Source organism: Ostrinia nubilalis, chromosome 3, assembly GCF_963855985.1.
Source record: "Ostrinia nubilalis chromosome 3, ilOstNubi1.1, whole genome shotgun sequence".
NCBI lineage: Eukaryota > Metazoa > Arthropoda > Insecta > Lepidoptera > Crambidae > Ostrinia > Ostrinia nubilalis.
In genome coordinates, this window is record NC_087090.1 from 9,301,103 (window position 1) to 9,319,544 (window position 18,442).

Consider the following 18,442-nt stretch of genomic DNA (forward strand, 5'->3'; position numbering starts at 1 on the left):
TGGAACAACAACTTGAGTCAAATACCTACTTATCTCTATCTCGCTCTCTGTGGGCCGACCTCTCTTTTTAGTGTGGACTGTAGTATTGCTATCTCCTTATTTAAATCTCCTAGTAAATTCTTCGAAATAGCCAATTCACTAACCAAATCAGAAGTTAAACAAATAAATAATTAAATATTTGAACTACGATTACCTACCTAGTTAAATTAAAAATCACAAATTTGTCGGCCGTTTAGGCTTAATGTGTTGGAGAATCAGGGAATTACAATCCCAATTCCTGGGGAATCGGTACCATGTGGCAACATCGGCCCAATCCGGCCCATCATGGCGGTTAACGGTTGTTTACTATTTTGTTTATTATGCAGATAATTTCGTTTGAGATTTTTTACAGGACATAATCATTGTTTTATCACAAGAAATGGTGCATTTTGTAGTGCGTGGTTGCGGTAGTACGTGGTGTCCTGGAAGTAAGTAAAGATTCCACGCGTAAGTGTTTATTTCGTGATTTCCGACATTGGATCATTGTAAACATTTTTCACATTTTTAACAGTAATTTCTTCCTAAAACGTTTTACCAGTATTTACACTTATCATTTAATGATACCTATGTCAAGAAATAAAGATTTTACATTGAGTTTCATTGACTTTGAGCAAATTTATATTTTTTGTTTATTTAGAAAGAGAGAGTCTGCCCACAGAGAGCGAGATAATGATACATAGGTTGTGCTTCAAGTAGGTATTCGGAGTGTGGCCTCCATTTTATCTATAGCGTCATGGACATGACACATGATAGTTTGACATTGACATTTTAAAAAAAATCGATTGATGAAGCCCAAAGAAATTTTGCTGAAGCCAATCCAAACCGACAAACAAACAATATTAGTTTATATTAAATTAAAGTGCTTTCTTACAATTTGAAGATTCCAACAAAGCCATGGGGGAGAAATCAACTCCCTTGTTAGCTGTATTACAGTTGTTACGGAAATACAATCTTAAGGTATGGTACCCGACTAAACAAAAAAAATCAGTAATTCAGAATTTAAAACTGATATAACGTCCTATATTCAGGGAACTGAAGAAATACTTAGGAAAGAAGCAAGCTTAGGAGATGTGGAATACGAAAATTTGGATCTGCCAGAAGTGGAAATTGCTAGTATTTTAACTGCTCATCAAACTGAAAGTGATCCTCATAGTTACGAGTTTGCTTACGACAGTCTCAAGAAGTTTGTGGAGAATTCTCTGGATGTTTTTAAGGTAAATATTAAGTATAATGTTAACAATAAACTAATCATTCCAAAATGAAATTAGTATTGGCAAGTCAATAAAGCAAATATTTTTTATCACTAACTGAAACCTTATGTATTGCAGCATGAATTATCAACGTTGCTATATCCAGTGTTTGTACACATGTACTTGCTTCTCATCATATATGACCACAATGATCATGCTGCAAACTTCTTGGAGAAGTTTGCCCAAGAACAAGAAGATTATTACCAAGATGACTTGAAAAAGCTTTCCATTGTTAAGAACAAAGATCAAGTAAAGGGTAATGAAATTGCAGAAATATACAGGTAAAATATTTTGATGGCAATACTTACTGTAGTAATAGTAAGTAGGTGTTACCAAAAACATTCTTTTTTCAGTGCTAACAAATTCACTGTGCAATTGTCACGTGATGCCTCATCTCAATTGAAACGTTACCTGCATGAACAGAAAAATTCTACAGTTATTATAAACATCATAAATAACCACATTCAAATCGAGATTCATGATGGGCCTGGTAGGACTCAAGCTCAAGTACGCGCCACTGCTGGTGCATTACTTGGAGAAGCTGCTAAGAATGGTAACATATTTTTAATGTAAAGATTTAAAAAACACATTTGCGCTTTTATGTTGAATGTTTAGTTTTAAATCGATGTGTACATTTCCTTTTATTCTTATATTTTTAGAAAATCGCGCTAAAGTTTTTTATGGACTCTTAAAGGAACCTGACATACACGTACTGCCAGCTCCTGTGGAGGACGAAGAGGAAGCTGAGGAAACCCCGGACAAGCCGAAAAAGAAAAAGGCTAAAAAAGATAACATATTTATCAAAAAACCAAAATCTGATCCAAATGCACCTCCCAATGATAGAATTCCCTTACCTGAATTGTGAGTAACAACATTTTGTTCACCTTTCCATGTTACAGAATGCTTTTTGTAAAAATTAAGTTAGATGACTGAATATAATTTTATTATAATTTTCAGGAAAGAAACTGATAAACTGGAAAAGGGTAAAGCCCTAAGAGAAGCATCTAAAAGAGTGCAATTGGGCCCTGAAAGTCTCCCTTCTATTTGTTTCTATACCTTGTTGAATAGCGGACACTCTGCGATATCCGCTGACATCTGTGACGATTCAACATTATTGGCTGTGGGGTTTAGTAATTCGACAATAAAGGTACAGTGTGATTCAATAACTGAAGTAATTTACATAAATAAATTACCTACAAAAATTTTTTTTTTCCTGTTTTCAATTTTTTTCAGGTGTGGACACTAACGCCAGTAAAACTTCGTGGCATGAAGTCTGCAGAAAAGTTGCAGGATATTGATAGAGAAGCTGGTAAGCTATCATGTTATGTATAAAATAAATCACTCAGTGATAAAGCTTACTACTACGCGCGCAATTTTGATGAAGAACTAGAAGCAAAGACTACTTTCACTCTCGCGCGATTTGTGCGTAGAATTTACCTTCAGTATGCCTAAGATGCGTGCCGCGATAAGCGGTTATCACGCCATTTTATCGATTTTGTCCATACATTTTGACGTCGATAAAAGTTGTCACCAGTGTTGCCAGAAGGTTACTTTTGTAACCTTTTAGGTTACTTTTGAACTGCATTGGTTACTTTTAGGTTACACTAATGAAAAGGTTACTTTTAGGTGATATTTCAGAAATTGTAGAATTAACTTTTATAGGTTATTCAGTAAAAAAAATTAAAAGTGACAATTTAAAAATTATGGCATAAACTGCATTTAAACATGAATTTGACATATTATGTTAAAGAAAATGAGTTTTAGCGAAATGTTTTTCGATAATAAAACGCAAATCCATGAAACGGTTTTATACGACCGGTCACTTTTCGGTCTTCATGGAATGGTCAAAATTTCGAATTTAGGTAAACGATTGATGATCAAGTGTATTCATTTTCCATTCGAACAACCTTACATAATCGCTCCGCACCTGAAGAGAAGATGAAGGTTACTTTTTACTCAAAAAGGTTACATTTTTTTATATTTCTGGTAATTTCTGACAAGACCCGACTGGCAACACTGGTTGTCACGGCGCGCATCTTAGGCCTACAGGTAACCATTTATTGTTTCCAGGTGACGTCCTTGTAAGAATGATGGAAGAAAGAGACAGAGATACCTGTCGCACTTTGTATGGTCATGCTGGCCCAGTATACAAAGTAGGATTTGATCCATTTAAAACATTGCTTCTATCTTGCTCTGAGGATGCAACTGGTAAGAAACTTTTTTTGTTTTCTCATAAAAACTTGAGCAAAATTTAATATGTTACATAGGTAGTTCGTATTCTTAAATCAACTTGGCTAAGGATTTAAATATGTTTTTATTCCAGTACGTTTGTGGTCTTTACAATGCTGGACATGCTTAGTGGTGTTTCGCGGCCACCAGTGGCCCGTGTGGGACGTGAGATGGTCCCCGCACGGCCACTACTTCGTGACGAGCGGGCACGACCGCACCGCCCGCCTCTGGGCTACCGACCACCATCAACCTCTCAGGATCTTCTCCGGTCATTTGTCTGATGTTGATGTAAGTATTTATTATTAAATTATGTAATTTTTGAGTGCAAGGAGGCAGCGTTCGACATCAATTTTTTTTTTCATTCAGTTTTGAGATGAATATGATTGCACGCAAATTGAGATTATTTATTATTTTAGCTTTTCGAACAGGTGTTAAATAAAAAATAAAATTAACTCTAATGATATTTTATTCAGTTTGAACTTTTATTGTTACAGTGCGTGCAGTTTCATCCAAACTCGAATTACGTTGCTACTGGTTCCAGTGATAGGACTGTTCGCCTGTGGGATTGTTCCATGGGATCTCAAGTTCGCATTATGACGGGGCATAAAGTAAGCAATAGGAAAAAAGGAATGAATTGTAAAACTACACTTGCATGTACCTTTATTTGTATTAACACTAAGAAATATACTTTTGTTACAGTCAACAATATACTCTATCGCGTTTTCTGTTTGCGGAAGATGGTTAGCGTCTGGTGGAAGTGGGGGCGAACTGATGGTTTGGGATCTATCTACCGGAACCCCAGCTGCATTAATCCCTCCATCCCATACTGGTCCCATTCATGCATTGGCTTTTAGTCGTGATGGAACTATCCTATCCTCTGGTAAGTAAATAAATAAGATTTTATAATTAATTTTACATCTAAGTTTTGTTACAAACAGGGTTCGAAAATATCCTTATGATATATATCATAAATATCAGATATTTATGATATACAGGGTGTCCCGTAATGTAACGTCAAGCCGGAACTGGGTGTTGAGGCAAGTTGTGCTGGTTATCAGAAAAATATAAAAAAAAATCTATGTGGCATATTTTAAAAATAATAGGCATTTAAAAAAAATCAAAAAATTCTACTCCAGGTGACGGTCCTTTTGCTCGTGTTGCCACAAATCTTCACTTTTTCCAAATTTTTTTTTTGTTATGTAACCCTGAATAATGCTTCTCTAAATTGTCATCAAAATTACAAAACCAGCTGCTCCAGCTTGGATGAAAAAATTACATTATTCCCAAAAAAATTTTCAAAATAAAATTTTTGCCTAGTTTAAACTGACTGTACTGAAAAAAAAATGTACTACGCGAGTGTGGCAAGTGACGTCATAATTTGGCGCATTTAGAAAGGATTCCAAAATGGTATAACACTTGGTAAATTTTTGCTGTAATTGTCGACAATTTTTGTTTTTTTGGAAATAGTCCCGATTTTAACTTTATCTACCTTGGTTAAAAATTATTATTCTAATGTGCCCAAAATTCAAGTTTCTGTGACTGACTACCTTACAGTCAGTCACAGAAACTTTTGTCACCATGACAGTAATTAGTAGTTGACATACTGTGACAAAAGTCACCCGTGCGCGCGCGCCTTTACTACCTGCTCTGCCTGCACTTGTACTTGGTAACAGGGATAATAAGGATATGAAGTTTCGGTTATGGATACGGTTACGGATATTAGAATAATATTATACCGGTTTCGGTTACGGTCACGGATATGAAATTAATCATTTCAGATTATCCGAAAGTCTCAGATAATTTCGTTTACGGAATTATTAGAATTTCAAAAATGTAGGTATAATACAAATAGCAAGATGCTGCGTGAGCGTGACCCACAGCTACTTTATGTACCAACTAAGACGACACCTATGTATGATAAAGGTAAAACAGGCTGGTATATTAGATGGTGCCAGCGAATGCCAGACAAGTTGGTAACAAATATTAAGATTTAAGGTACAATTCCAAGACGGGCCGCAGACCGCAAACTGCAACCGCAAACTGCAAAACTATGAAATCGGCAGCGCGGCATTGCAGCTGCGGCGTGTATACTGCAGATTTCATAGAGTTTTGCAGTTTGGCCTTTATCCGAAACTATCCGTAACTTTTGAATCAGTTTCGGTTACGGTTATGGACATTTTTTTATTTCGGATATCCGATAGTTTCGGTTACGGTTACGGATATCCATAACATCCCTGCTTGGTAAGATGGCCCTCTCCGTCCCGCTCATACCTTTTAAAATGGTTTCTCCACCTCACTTATGCCAGAAACTTGAATTTTGGGCACATTAAAATAATATTTTTAACCAAGGTAGATAAAGTTAAAAACGGGATTATTTCCAATAAACAAAAATTGTCGACAATTTATTACAGCAAGATTTTACAAAGTGTGATACCATTTTGGAATCCTTACTAAATGCGCCAAATTATGACGTCACTTGCCACACTCGCGTAGTACAGTTTTTTTTCAGTACAGTCAGTTTAAACTAAGCAAAATTTTTATTTTGATATTTTTTTTGGGAATAATGTATTTTTTTCTTCCAAGTTGGAGCAGCTGGTTTTGTATTTGATAACAATTTAGAGAAGCATTATTCAGGGTTACATAACAAAAAAAAAATTTAGAAAAAGTGAAGATTTATGGCAACACGAGTAAAAGGACCGTCACCTGGAGTAGAATTTTTTGATTTTTTTTAAATGCCTATTATTTTTAAAATATGCCACATACATTTTTTTTTATATTTTTCTAATAACCAGCACAACTTGCCTCAACACCCAGTTCCGGCTTGACGTTACATTACGGGACACCCTGTATATCGGATTTATGTATACCATAAATGTCGGATATTTTCGAACCCTGGTTAACCAACTAATGGAAGCACTTACTTTTCAATACATTATTAGTAAATTTTAATTTTCCCACAGGTGCCTTGGACTGTAACATCAAGCTGTGGGATTTCACTGCTATAACTGAAGAAGTAACTGCCGAGGAAGCAGGAAATAGCAATGGAGTGCAAAAAGAAGAAAAGTTTTTGTTGAGATCATTTGCTACAAAGAATTCTCCCATAAAATGTTTACATTTTACTCGTCGTAATCTGCTGTTAGCTGTAGGAACATATGAAGGAAGTTCTTAATTAGGTACTTAGTTAAGGTTAAATGAATTAAATAATTTAAATAAAAGTTCATCATATTACTTATCAATAATATATTTTATTTCATTATTATAGACAAAGCAGAATTATAAAATTTGCAACAGATATGACCTTTCTGATGTTATAAACTGTATCATCAAATTCAGTATCGATTCATTGCTTCGTGCCACTTGTGCTTTCATTGCTTGTTTAAAATCTTCTTTTACTCCTTTATCTGCACCACGGGTGCCTATCCTTCTCTGTCCCAAATGTTGTTGAGAATTTGGTAAAATGTCCAAGGCAATGTTATTACCTTGTTCATTCCACATAAAACTGAGTTCTTCTAAAATATCTATATGAATTATATATGCAGAAAATAAATGGTAATGAAATACTCCTTTTTGCCGAATGGTATCCAGTATATGCATAAATATTGCCTCTTCTTGTGGCCAACCCAACTGCATTAACACAAGCATATGTCCATATGATAAATCAGAGCTGTTACTAGTATTAAATAGTATTCTTATGAGCAATGTGCAAAAGTAGTGCATCACAGCCACTCTGGTAACAGGCAAGAAATGAAGATGTCTGTGTTTACCACCAACAATCAACTCTGTTTCCAACACTCCTTCTATATTTGGAAGTTGTGGTAAAGCTAGCAATATGTTCTCAATACATGCAGTGTAATTTTTTTGAAAGTAATTTATAGAAACCCTGATAATACAAGCTTTCAGATTAGCAACTGACAGTGGTGGAATAGCTTCCTCATATCTCCCTCTGTACAAAGCCAGCTCTTCAACAAAACCCTCTGACCATGGTTTCACTTGCAACTGATTAGCTAACTTTGTGAATTCTCGAGATATAACTTCATTGCTGTGCAATAACTCCCAACAATTTGCAGCTGCTTGAAACTGCTGAGCTGATATACCAGTAACTTCAATTTCACCTTTTCTTCTTTTAGAAGGTGGAGCATCAGGATCTGATAATGATTCAATTAAAATGTGATTTCCTTTTATAGATCGCTGTTCATACAATGACCTCAAGAAAAAAGTAACACCACAGTATAACAGTTGACGGCAATCTTCACAATTTCTTAAAAGCATGAGCTTTTGAAAATATGTTTCTTTATTCAAACTATTGTTATAATTGATAAGATATGGGTCCCACCCCAATTGTCTTGCTAGTAAATCCAAAACACCATAAAGTCTCTGCCATGGATCAGAAATATCATGTTCTGCTTCATCATTAACATAAGAGTTATAGAAATCTATAGCTTTTATAAGTAATCTCTGAAGTAACCTTGGTGATTCTAAAGAACTTAGTAATGGTAATGTTTCAACTACTAGCAAACGAGCATATCTATTATCATAAAAGAATTTATCTGTGTTTATAAGAGTTTTAACTAAACTGTCAACCCCTAACTGGGGAAATTTTTTGAGGAGCAGAACTAATAATCTGCAATGCTCCATTGTATCATCACTATTTTCAACGCTAGTTTTCAGAATGGTTAACTGTATATCTGGGCAGATATTATCAAACATTTGACTCAAAAAACTTGTCTCTGATGACCTTAATGCATTTGCAATAGCGGAAATTTCTGGCAGTAAATCGGAGAGGTTTTGTCTTGACATTATTAAGGACGAAAAGCAATCTGCAGCCTCTTGAACATTGCCAGACTGTTTCTCCATTTGATAGGCTTCAAATTGGATCTTAAAGTTTGAGGGAAATAACGTTTTTGCCGTTAGCATCCATGCTTTAGCACTGTATAGATTATTTTTCTGGGCTTCTTTGGCTCGGAGTATAATATAATCTTCATCACTAATGGGTCCTTCTATCCCTGGCATTTTGTAAGAGGTAAATGTTGGTTACCGTGAGTGAAGCGCGCGCTACTTGAAGTAACAATAAAATAATAAAAGCGTGTTAAATAAGGTAAATTTTACGATTAAACACAGAGCGGCAGCATTTGACAGTATTGAATTCACAGATCACTATATATGTAGCAATGACAGATGGTTCCGCTAAGGTGTGACATCGATACAGTATACAGTGAAACGGAACGCAGTCCTGTCGACTAAGACCATAAACTTTATAAGGTCTTTGATGCGGGCTAGTGCTTCGACTTGTACAATTTACCGCCAAGTTTTCCGCATAGTGTACTTGCGCCCATAGCATCCATATTAATATCTGTGGGCATAAAAAAAAACCAACTGTCAGTGTCAGTAGTACCACCACCAAAAAATCAAAAATCTGTCGCACAGATTAGAGAGTGATCTGCCCCCCTAGACAAAACGTACTTTTTGATCGAATCGAAAATCGAATCCGTCAAATCTCCATACAAAAAAGGGGCTTTTCGACCACTTTTCGACTGGTTTGCGATTATAATTTGCACTTTGTCTAGACCCACTGTATTACTTTTCTCTATGGAGTGATCTGTCGTGTTCGTGTGGTTTGGGCTGTGTTTTAGAACTTTGATGAAATTATCGTCAATTTATTGTTGATATACAAATTTAATTGCATGGTTCTACTGTGGTACATTAATTGTGTTGCAAATGAGGGAAAAAGGATGTAAACGACTATTTTCAGTTGATGAAAGGGCTGAAATGTATCTCAATAAATTTAAAGATCTGAATGTGTATGACGATTACAGTATTGAAATACCTGATCATGTATTGGAGAGTATATTTTCATATTTGAATCTTAAAGACCTTCGAAACTGTTCTTTAGTATGTAAGAACTGGTATAAAATCCTAAGTGATGAAAATAATGATGTATGGAGACACCACTGTGTGAAAAGATTGGCAGAAGAAGTGTTAAAATCAGACCTACTTTCAACAGTGACCACCTATAAGTCCAAGTTGCGAGCATTTTATCACGCTTGGAATCCCCATGACTGTTCACGAAATATTTATGTTAAACCCAATGGCTTCACATTACATAGGTAAAGAAGATACAGCCCTAAATTTTTAAAATTAATTATCAGATTTATAAATTTACTAACAAAATATTGTTCTACAGAAATCCTGTAGCACAGAGTACAGATGCATGCAGAGGAAAAATTGGATTTCGTCAAGGACGCCATGCTTGGGAAGTTATTTGGGATGGGCCTTTAGGTACGGTGGCTGTAGTAGGTGTGTCTACTAAAGAAGCACCCCTGCAATGCCAAGGATATGTGGGGCTCCTTGGCTCAGATGAACAGAGCTGGGGATGGAATTTGGTTGATAATCATCTGTTACACAATGGAGATACCCAAGGGCACTATCCCTTACTAAATAACTGCCCAAAATATCAAGTGAGCAGTCACAATATGTTTTACCTAAGTGTTTCAGTTTTTCATATTATTTTCTATAAACAATAAGCATTTCCAACTTTTTCTTTACAGATGGGGGAAAGAATAAGAGTAATACTAGATTGCGAAGATAATACTTTATCATTTGAAAGAAATTATGAATTTTTAGGAGTTGCATTCAGAGGTAAAAATAATTTTATTTTCAGGCATGTTGCATGTGACTAAAATGTTTGAAATTCCTAACAATGTAAGCTACTTATCTTTAAATGGCTTGTAAGTAGGTATGGTAAAAAAAAGGAAACTTTTAAAATGTAGGTCACTAAATTTGGGAATTTTATTACTGTTCTAGGCCTTCCCAACAAGAAACTATACCCAACAGTGTCTGCAGTTTATGGAAACACAGAGGTGTCTATGGTATATCTAGGCCCACCGATGGATGGCTGATAGTTAATTACTTTCATAGTAAAAAGTATAATTCTAGTCCAAACATAATAATAATGTGATATGTAATTATTTAATAACACCAATGCCTTTTTATTGCGATAAAGCCTGTTACATGACAGATTTTTTTATAATTTTGTTATTGTACTATTTTTAAAAGAGTTATGTTATTGAAAGCAGTAAATTAATGTATTCTGGTTAAAATCACTTTAATATTATTTTATCATGAACACAATTAAAACAATAATTATATAAAATAATTAATCCTCTTCTTATTATTACCAGCAGGTATTTTATTAAGTCTGATTATATTTTTCATACCTACTTAAACATGATTTTGGAATGCAATTAAGTACGTCAACTAAGTACGAACGTACTTCACACACTAGTTCGAGGCACCGTACTCGCTGGCGAGTACGATGTCCTGCCTTCCATTTCGGACGGTTCTTCTCCCCCGGTTCCGAGATCCCCTTCAAATACCCCCGGTTCCGAGATTACCGGGACGCCCTAAGGTCGCGCCCGTTGTCCCCTCGAACGAGCCCACTAGTGAAACCGCCGTAGGCTGGAAACCAAATGAAAAGCCTGGAATTAAGCCCCACACTCTGCCTCGTTGGCACCACACACGCTGACGATCGCCAAACAACTTAATCGAGTACCTTCTGTTCTCGGCCACTCTGCCCCGTGAGGCTACAAAAGCTCCTCAAGCTAAAAGCACGGAGCGGGTCGCTTAAAAAAATTGCGGAGCTTTTCTGTGAAGCACCTATGACTACACATACAAGTACCATGCTCTTTTGCCAAATAAAAAACTCGATAGTTTATAATAAATACTTTTATTAACTAAAACCTGACTAAAACATGTCTTCTTCTTACAATGAGATTATTTTAAAATAATACTGATTACGTGTACTTTCTGGGTCTGTTATAAGACAGATTCCGTGTGTAAAAAAAAATTAAGCTAAATGTAATTTACTAAGGGATCATAACATTCAATTTTACCTATAATAACTATTTTAATAATACCACAAGTGTGTTGTAAAGTAACAAGCAGTTTACATAATTATAGTACGTTAAATTTCATTCGAGTAGCAAAACTTTTTCAGTTAAAATTGGTCTATTGATCAAATACAAATTCTAAAACTTAAAGTTTTGCCCTAAACCAGATAATAGCTGGTAAAAACACGACCTCATCAATATTGCACCTATACCTATTGTTGGAATAGGTATCCCCGTCCCTAATAAAACAACACCCCTAAATTAAAGTAGGTATTTCCATTCCCTTAACATTACTGAATCAGAAAAACGGTTTAAGCCTCGGTTAACGGTTTATAGAAGTCAACGCGCGGCACTTTGCGGCAAATAGCGAAACGAAACTACTGCATTTTATCGATTTTCGACGATTAGCCCATTCATTCTTCTTGGTACATTTATCGTCCAAAATCATCGATAACATTTTATCGAGGTTGTGAAAACTAGGATAATAATAAAGAAATCATAAAGTTCAGCTAATTAATAATATTTCAAAACAAGTTGCAGTAAAAAGTAAGAAATTTTAGACAAAATGATAACTGTGCACATGGGCTCCCCTAAAACGTGACAGTTTTAATTATTTGAAGTAAGTAATTAATACAAAAATAACGCGCGACTCTGCGCTGCGCTGGGGCCTACTTAAAACTGTCAGGTCTTGTAACTTGTCTACAGGACAGATCCCATAATTTTTTGAGATAATATTAGAACCGCACAGGCGTCTCGCCGAAACTTATAATGATCCGGATCCGGTGCCTACGAGTGGCTTTAACTTTTCAAATTAATATACCATCCGTATCCCTTTTATCACTTTATCCCCATCAACTTAGTAATTTTTTTATCATAAAATATTATGGTCGGGTCAACTGTTCCCACCTAAATAATATAAGTACAGAGTGTAAGGGGGAATTAAAAATTCGAGATTTTAGCACAAAATAAATTAATTTTAAATTTCTATACAAGACTGAAAAAAAAACAGCAGTTTAAAAACGTATTATTATGATATTATTGAATAAGTTTAATTGATTTGGGGTGAGATTAAGTAAAGGCCGAACCGCATTAGAGCAGCGGGGTGCTGCGCGGCGCGGCACAAAGCGTCAAAAAGATTCACATATTTTATACATACCTAACTAGCTTTTGCCCGCGGCTTCACCCGCGTGAAATTTAGTTTGTCACAGATCTTCATAAATTATAGCCTATATGTTATTCTGGGTTATTGTAAAGTTTCATCAAAATCCGTTCAGTAGTTTTTGCGTGAAAGAGCAACAAACATCCAGACATCCAAACTTTCGCATTTATAATATTAGTAGGATAGGAAGAAGGATAATATTATTAAGTATAATAATTGTGTGTCGGGTATAGTGTGCTGAAGCGAGAGTCGTTGCATAAAAAGTGACGTGCAGCTGCAGCACAGTGCCGCGGCGCTCAAATGTGCACCTACCTTCACTGTATGAGTTGAAAAATTTACCCTCACACCCTGTACCTACCTATCGTATGTAACTAGAATTATTTAGGTATACAATGTGTATAGGCGTTCAGAACAAACATTAATTTGAATTGGGTACATAGGACTTATTATAATCATTTTGCACTTATAAATTACGACGACATATCCGTTATGTAACCATCTAATTCAATGGGATACCGCACACGAGCACCTCGTTAGGCTCTATATTGACTAGTAATATTTGGTTCAAGCATGACAAATGTAGTGATACTAAACAAAGAAGCAATACAATACATGAAATTCAACAGGACTTTGTCCGTTTAATCGATATTTATCATTATGAAATAGACTCTAATTTGACTAAAAATCAAGGCATTATGTAAATATGGTTTTGCTATTACATAATTATGGCTACAAATACCACCTTATTTTAAATACCTTATAAACGCAGTTTAAAATCTAATAATATTATATTACCTTACATCTAGTAATCACTCGAACTAAATGGACGCGATGAAATATTGTTTTTACTATGATAGGCATTTTAATATAGATATTCTAGCTACCCTGAGAGGGTTACAGCCATAGAGACAGTATAATAATACAAATTATTACTAGTCAAGTTTCGATGGTTTGTCACTTGGTTTGTCTTGCAAGTAATCTTTCATGTGCGGCTTCACTTTCGTTGGTGGGAATTTCGTGAGGCAAAACTCGGCAGCGAGGCAGTAAGCCTTGCACAGCAGTGGACAAAGCAGCGCTTGATGCGTCACCGCTGCGATGCGGTACCAGGGGCCGTCAAACGGGTCCAATATAGCCGGACATAGCATATGGTTCAAATTAACTTGGGCAGGCTGAAAAAACAAATTCATAGCTGTAAATTTTAGTCAAAACATGTACTCTGCTAATTAAAGAATATACTATTCATACTTACAATAGCTATAAATTGTAACACAATAAAATGGTACAACAAATTCAAGCTGTAGCTAAATATGGCCCAATTGAAATCCCAAAATGGTTCTATGTTATAGACACCTGAAATGATAAAATAAGTTTGTTTATTGGCAATAACATTAATTATTACCTACAGTGATTCTTTGATTATAAATACATACAAGAATAACAATTTCGAAGTCGGCTTTTTCGTAAAATGGTACGCGACGACTAATTAATTATGCCATAGGTCGCAGGGTCGATTCCCGGTCTTTTAAGGTTAATTATTTTATGCAAACATGCATTAGGCCCTAAAAGGCCCCCCTAAGTGCTTATGATACTTTAAACAATGACAGACTTGTTAAGGTAAGATTTGCACTAGAGTATCCTTTTAAAAAATGAATCTAAATAAGTGCGCTTTCACTTTTAGGCGACTTAGCAACGCGACAAACGTGCAACACACGCGCTGCCGATAATTTTATACTATATGACAGCAGATGCCTGCCTTCACATAATAAAATCGCCGCTGCCGCGCTTCTCACGCCCTAATGTGAAAGCGGCCTAAATGCTCCAATACTATGAGGAGTACAGACACAATAAATATACATACCACCAATTCTCAGAAGATAGTAAGGAATAACAAACATCATTCCATGTTGAATCCAATATAATGCGGCTTCAGTGAATATCTGAAATAAATGGGGAAAATCAATCACTGTAATGTTAACCATACTCAACTAATGTATTGCAAAAATGTAATTACCGTTCTGGAAGCTGTCTCAGGAAACAAAAAGGCTAATAAAGGGCCATTCAATAAGTTTAGATGAATACGAAATAGTGCGTTGACCATTTTACTTGGTGGTGCAGAAAGTAAGTATATCTGTAAAAGGATGAAAATTATATTGATACAATAGTTTTTACGTTAGAAAAGTAATAAGCGGTGGAAATCTCATGTTCGAAAAAGATAAATGATTTGGGTTGATAATTATAAATAAATTCCTTTCCATAGGCCATAACGTTCATTGAAATTTTTATGGTCAAAATAAATATAGTTCACCATCTCAAATTAAAAATTGGAACAAAGTTATTAAATAAATAAAGATGTATTAGAATAATATGAGAATAAATACATATTTCAATGTACTTACTTGTATTAATGTAGTAACATGACATGGATTTAACAAATATATCACAGTACGAGATGCAAACTTGAAACCAATTTCCATTCCCCATAGGAAGGTTAACAATACAACAAGCAACCGTTTGCCACCTCTATCACTTTTAATATAATTGTCTTCTTTTGGTAATTGAAGTTTTGGATAAGTTTTGATCTGTAAATAATGAAAAATAAACAATTAGACAACTTAATTATTTATTTAAATTACAAAAATACCCACTCTTTTCAAGTGGGTAGTTAAATTGTAAAAATAAATAAATTAAGAAGCATAATATTGCAATAACTTATGATTACAATAATTCAATTTAGATGAATTAAAATTATTAATAACACAATAAATTGTAAAATACACATAGGAATTAATATAAAAAATAGTTAAAAATCCATTACAAGGATATTGAACTGATTAAGCTATACAATTAAATAGTTATAAGATGTTATTTTAAACATTTTGGAAAGTATTTTTTTTGATACTTACTAAAATATAAATGCAAATACCAGTTACTAATATGGTTTCAATTATCTGCCTTTGAGGAGATAAAAAAAACGCACATTCAGGACCAACATTTCTAGGAACGGCCTTATTTGCACCACTGTAAGCCCACTCAAACATTCTTGCAATTTTTTTTAGAAAATGATGACCATTTCTTTTAAATTAGAAAATCACTAATTAAATTATAAATAATCGCCTGAAATTATTTAACGCTATCACAGTTCTCCCGCTGACTGACAATAGTGATTGACAAACAAGGCTGCCAACAAACTGCAAACGACACATTCGTTCTGAAACATTCTGAAATTTCTTGAAATGCTGCTTTTACACTGCGCGGAAATTAGCCAAGTCAAGTAAAAAAAAACAGGTTTTTTTCCGCATAGTGTAAATCCGCCAAAAAATTGTAAGGCGCTTTTACACTGCGCCGAAATTAGCCAAGTCAAGTAAAAAAACAGTGGGGTGGTGATGAAAAATGAATGAATTTCATCCCCACTCCGCTGTTTTTTTTACTTGACTCGGCTAATTTCCGCGTAGTGTAAATCCGCCAGTAGGTACACTACATCACAGACAGAATTCGCTACAATTCGTAAATGAATGTTTCACGAGTCAGCGAACTCAGCAAATGCAATGCGACATTTATAATATCTTTGGAATAATAAAAAAAAAGGGTAGATGTCATGTCAATATTGTCAATGTCAAAGTCATTTTGTGATCTTGTGCTTCGTGAAGTGCCGGTTTTGTTTTCGTAAAAACGAAAACTTTAAAGTAAGTACGTTTTAACAAGGATTAAAACAGTAATACCTACTTAATGAAATGAAACATTCGCAAGTATTATATTCCTCTCATAAGACAATTTTTTCAGGAACTATTATTGAATAAAATATAAAACACAGTAAGATGGCACACAGTCATTGTCATGATGGTCATCATGACCACGATCATGCTGACTCAGATGAAATGGGTATACAATACAACTTGTTTGAGAAAATCGATAAAGAAAATTTAGAATGTCTGAATGAGAGTATTGATGGAGCTGGTAAAACTGTATTCAAACCATGGGACAAGAGATTGGACAGGACCAATGTAAGTTAATTTGAAAGTTTTGAAAAGTTTTATGATACATTTTATGCCACGCATGATTAATTTTGATTACATTTTAGTTTGTAGAAAGCGACGCAGATGAAGAGCTACTTTTTAACATACCTTTTACTGGAAATGTTAAACTCAAAGGCATAAGAATTTCTTCTGAAGATACTGATGCGCATCCAGCCAAATTAAGATTGTAAGTACCTAGTTTATTTCCTTTATTAAAATCTTAATCAGATTTAAATTTAATTTTAAGACAAAATAATCTTCGAGTATTAAGCTATTCAAAACATTCATTCATAAACTTGTGGATTTGTAGGCAGGTAGATTGGTTGAGTTTCATTAATTGGACCAATTACATATTTTAATATTATCTAATGTGTAGAGTCATACCTACTTGGGTGTCTTTTGTTCTCCATTTAATTTAAACATACAAATAGGTACATAGATACAGATCATACCTAACTTCTTTTCTAAACTGAATAAGCATAGAATTGCTTTATAAAATTAGAAAAAACAAAGAAGTATATTTTTTCTTAAATATCTCATGGGTTTATTATTTGCGTTTTAATCTTTAGTCATGTAACATTTTTCAAACTTTTTGTAAAATGTAGGTAGGTACCTAAGCAATCTTGTCTGGTCTTCAGTGTTTTGTTTTTATGATCCAAAACAATATGCTTAAAATTGTGTAGGACTCTTAAATACTTGCTTTTTGATGTAAGTCCAGTCAATTGGATTAGAGAATTAAATCAATAAATAATTTATGAAAACTTTATTCAGGTACAAAAATAGACCAAATATGACTTTTGATGATGTGTCCATAGAACCTGATCAGGTTTTTGAACTGCAAAGGGACAGTGAAGGCGCTCTTGAGTATGCTCCAAAGTAAGTATTTTGTAAGCAAAAAATACATTTACCTATTATCTATAATGGAGAATAACACAGCATTGAGTGACTAAAAATTTATAAAATATATTTTATTATTGTTTTTTAACTTAGATCAGATTTATGAGGGCTATCGTTTTTATACTTAATAGTCACCACTGGTGAGTGACAGGACCTTACTCTACAGTGGCGCCGACCTGGTGAGAAAAAGAAGGTGCAATTAAATAGTCTTCCTACCTCCTACCACTAAGGCTCACCAGTTGGCATCACTGTTCTAGTCACAAGCAAGTAACAGGATCTTACTCTTCAGTGGTGCCTATTGTGGACGATAGACTTCAATTGCTTAATTTCTTGTATATCACAAACAAAATAGTGTTCCAACTAACTTTTAATTTTATTTTTGTAGTAATCACAATGTATTTTTTTTTCAGAGTTGTTACATTTTCTTCTGTATCACATCTGTCTATGCACTTCCCGAGTAACTTTGGCGCTGAAAGTACTAAAATCTACTACATTGGTCTAAAAGGAGAATGGACACCAGGACATAGGCATGGGGTCACCATCTGCACATATGAAGCAAGACCAAATTTAGATGACCATAAATTAAAACATTTGGATTCTGTTGCCAAGCATATTGATTGATAAAAAGTGTACCTAATCGGTCTATACCTTGTATATAATGTATAGCACTTTAAAATAAATTATTCAAACTAAATTGTTTTTCCATGTTTTAATAAACTAGGCATAAACAGGTAGCTAATAACAATATTTCCCATTGCCAAATGCTATATATATGTTACGGTCAAAGTGATAAATGTGAAAATTATGAATAATCGCCGGTTATTATGAATAATTACCACATGATTTGGTAAATGTGATTATTATGAGGTCATTTATGTGTGTATAAAACTAAATAGGCGGCTTAGGGGTGGCCCAAGGGCCACCCCCGCCGCACCTTAACCTATTTTTCACTTTAAATCAAAAAAATAT

At 34.5% G+C, this 18,442-nt stretch overlaps 5 protein-coding genes across 5 annotated transcripts; 3 read left to right on the top strand and 2 right to left on the bottom strand.

Annotated features, from left to right (window-relative positions):
* The first annotated feature begins 807 nt into the window (after positions 1–807).
* On the top strand, positions 808–6,757 carry LOC135087849 (transcription initiation factor TFIID subunit 5). The gene is made up of 12 exons (XM_063982678.1): positions 808–996; positions 1,068–1,253; positions 1,368–1,570; positions 1,643–1,842; positions 1,949–2,150; positions 2,247–2,436; positions 2,523–2,598; positions 3,360–3,497; positions 3,613–3,806; positions 4,013–4,126; positions 4,218–4,398; positions 6,479–6,757. Exons 1-12 carry the CDS (start codon positions 934–936, stop codon positions 6,685–6,687), a joined length of 1,956 nt encoding a protein of 651 aa, XP_063838748.1. The 5' UTR covers positions 808–933; the 3' UTR covers positions 6,688–6,757.
* On the bottom strand, positions 6,744–8,664 carry LOC135087850 (integrator complex subunit 10). The gene has a single exon (XM_063982679.1). The coding sequence runs from the start codon at positions 8,526–8,528 to the stop codon at positions 6,792–6,794; it is 1,737 nt and encodes a 578-aa protein (XP_063838749.1). The 5' UTR covers positions 8,529–8,664; the 3' UTR covers positions 6,744–6,791.
* Positions 8,665–9,115: 451 nt separating this feature from the next.
* Positions 9,116–10,545, top strand: LOC135088307 (F-box/SPRY domain-containing protein 1). The gene is made up of 4 exons (XM_063983170.1): positions 9,116–9,622; positions 9,700–9,973; positions 10,064–10,154; positions 10,320–10,545. The coding sequence occupies exons 1-4, from the start codon at positions 9,234–9,236 to the stop codon at positions 10,412–10,414; spliced, it is 849 nt and encodes a 282-aa protein (XP_063839240.1). The 5' UTR covers positions 9,116–9,233; the 3' UTR covers positions 10,415–10,545.
* A 677-nt stretch (positions 10,546–11,222) lies between these two features.
* Positions 11,223–15,735, bottom strand: LOC135087851 (transmembrane protein 164). Its single transcript, XM_063982680.1, has 6 exons — positions 15,467–15,735; positions 14,960–15,142; positions 14,575–14,691; positions 14,422–14,500; positions 13,813–13,913; positions 11,223–13,732 (listed from the first exon to the last, which is right to left on the bottom strand). The coding sequence occupies exons 1-6, from the start codon at positions 15,599–15,601 to the stop codon at positions 13,496–13,498; spliced, it is 852 nt and encodes a 283-aa protein (XP_063838750.1). The 5' UTR covers positions 15,602–15,735; the 3' UTR covers positions 11,223–13,495.
* A 424-nt stretch (positions 15,736–16,159) lies between these two features.
* Positions 16,160–18,167, top strand: LOC135088308 (PITH domain-containing protein CG6153). Its single transcript, XM_063983171.1, has 5 exons — positions 16,160–16,246; positions 16,344–16,564; positions 16,642–16,763; positions 17,348–17,452; positions 17,884–18,167. The coding sequence occupies exons 2-5, from the start codon at positions 16,379–16,381 to the stop codon at positions 18,092–18,094; spliced, it is 624 nt and encodes a 207-aa protein (XP_063839241.1). The 5' UTR covers positions 16,160–16,246; positions 16,344–16,378; the 3' UTR covers positions 18,095–18,167.
* The last annotated feature ends 275 nt before the right edge of the window (positions 18,168–18,442 follow it).

Coding starts and splice junctions, on each gene's coding strand:
- LOC135088308 (XM_063983171.1), top strand. CDS start 16,379: ATGGCACACAGTCATTGTCATGATGGTCATCATGACCACGATCATGCT. Junction 16,764..17,347: donor CATCCAGCCAAATTAAGATT/GTAAGTACCTAG, acceptor AACTTTATTCAG/GTACAAAAATAGACCAAATA. Junction 17,453..17,883: donor GCTCTTGAGTATGCTCCAAA/GTAAGTATTTTG, acceptor TTTTTTTTTCAG/AGTTGTTACATTTTCTTCTG.
- LOC135087849 (XM_063982678.1), top strand. CDS start 934: ATGGGGGAGAAATCAACTCCCTTGTTAGCTGTATTACAGTTGTTACGG. Junction 1,254..1,367: donor ATTCTCTGGATGTTTTTAAG/GTAAATATTAAG, acceptor TATGTATTGCAG/CATGAATTATCAACGTTGCT. Junction 4,399..6,478: donor TGGAACTATCCTATCCTCTG/GTAAGTAAATAA, acceptor ATTTTCCCACAG/GTGCCTTGGACTGTAACATC.
- LOC135088307 (XM_063983170.1), top strand. CDS start 9,234: ATGAGGGAAAAAGGATGTAAACGACTATTTTCAGTTGATGAAAGGGCT. Junction 9,623..9,699: donor AATGGCTTCACATTACATAG/GTAAAGAAGATA, acceptor ATTGTTCTACAG/AAATCCTGTAGCACAGAGTA. Junction 10,155..10,319: donor TTTAGGAGTTGCATTCAGAG/GTAAAAATAATT, acceptor TTACTGTTCTAG/GCCTTCCCAACAAGAAACTA.
- LOC135087851 (XM_063982680.1), bottom strand. CDS start 15,601: ATGTTTGAGTGGGCTTACAGTGGTGCAAATAAGGCCGTTCCTAGAAAT. Junction 14,501..14,574: donor CTGAGACAGCTTCCAGAACG/GTAATTACATTT, acceptor CATTTATTTCAG/ATATTCACTGAAGCCGCATT. Junction 13,733..13,812: donor TGTTACAATTTATAGCTATT/GTAAGTATGAAT, acceptor TTGTTTTTTCAG/CCTGCCCAAGTTAATTTGAA.
- LOC135087850 (XM_063982679.1), bottom strand. CDS start 8,528: ATGCCAGGGATAGAAGGACCCATTAGTGATGAAGATTATATTATACTC.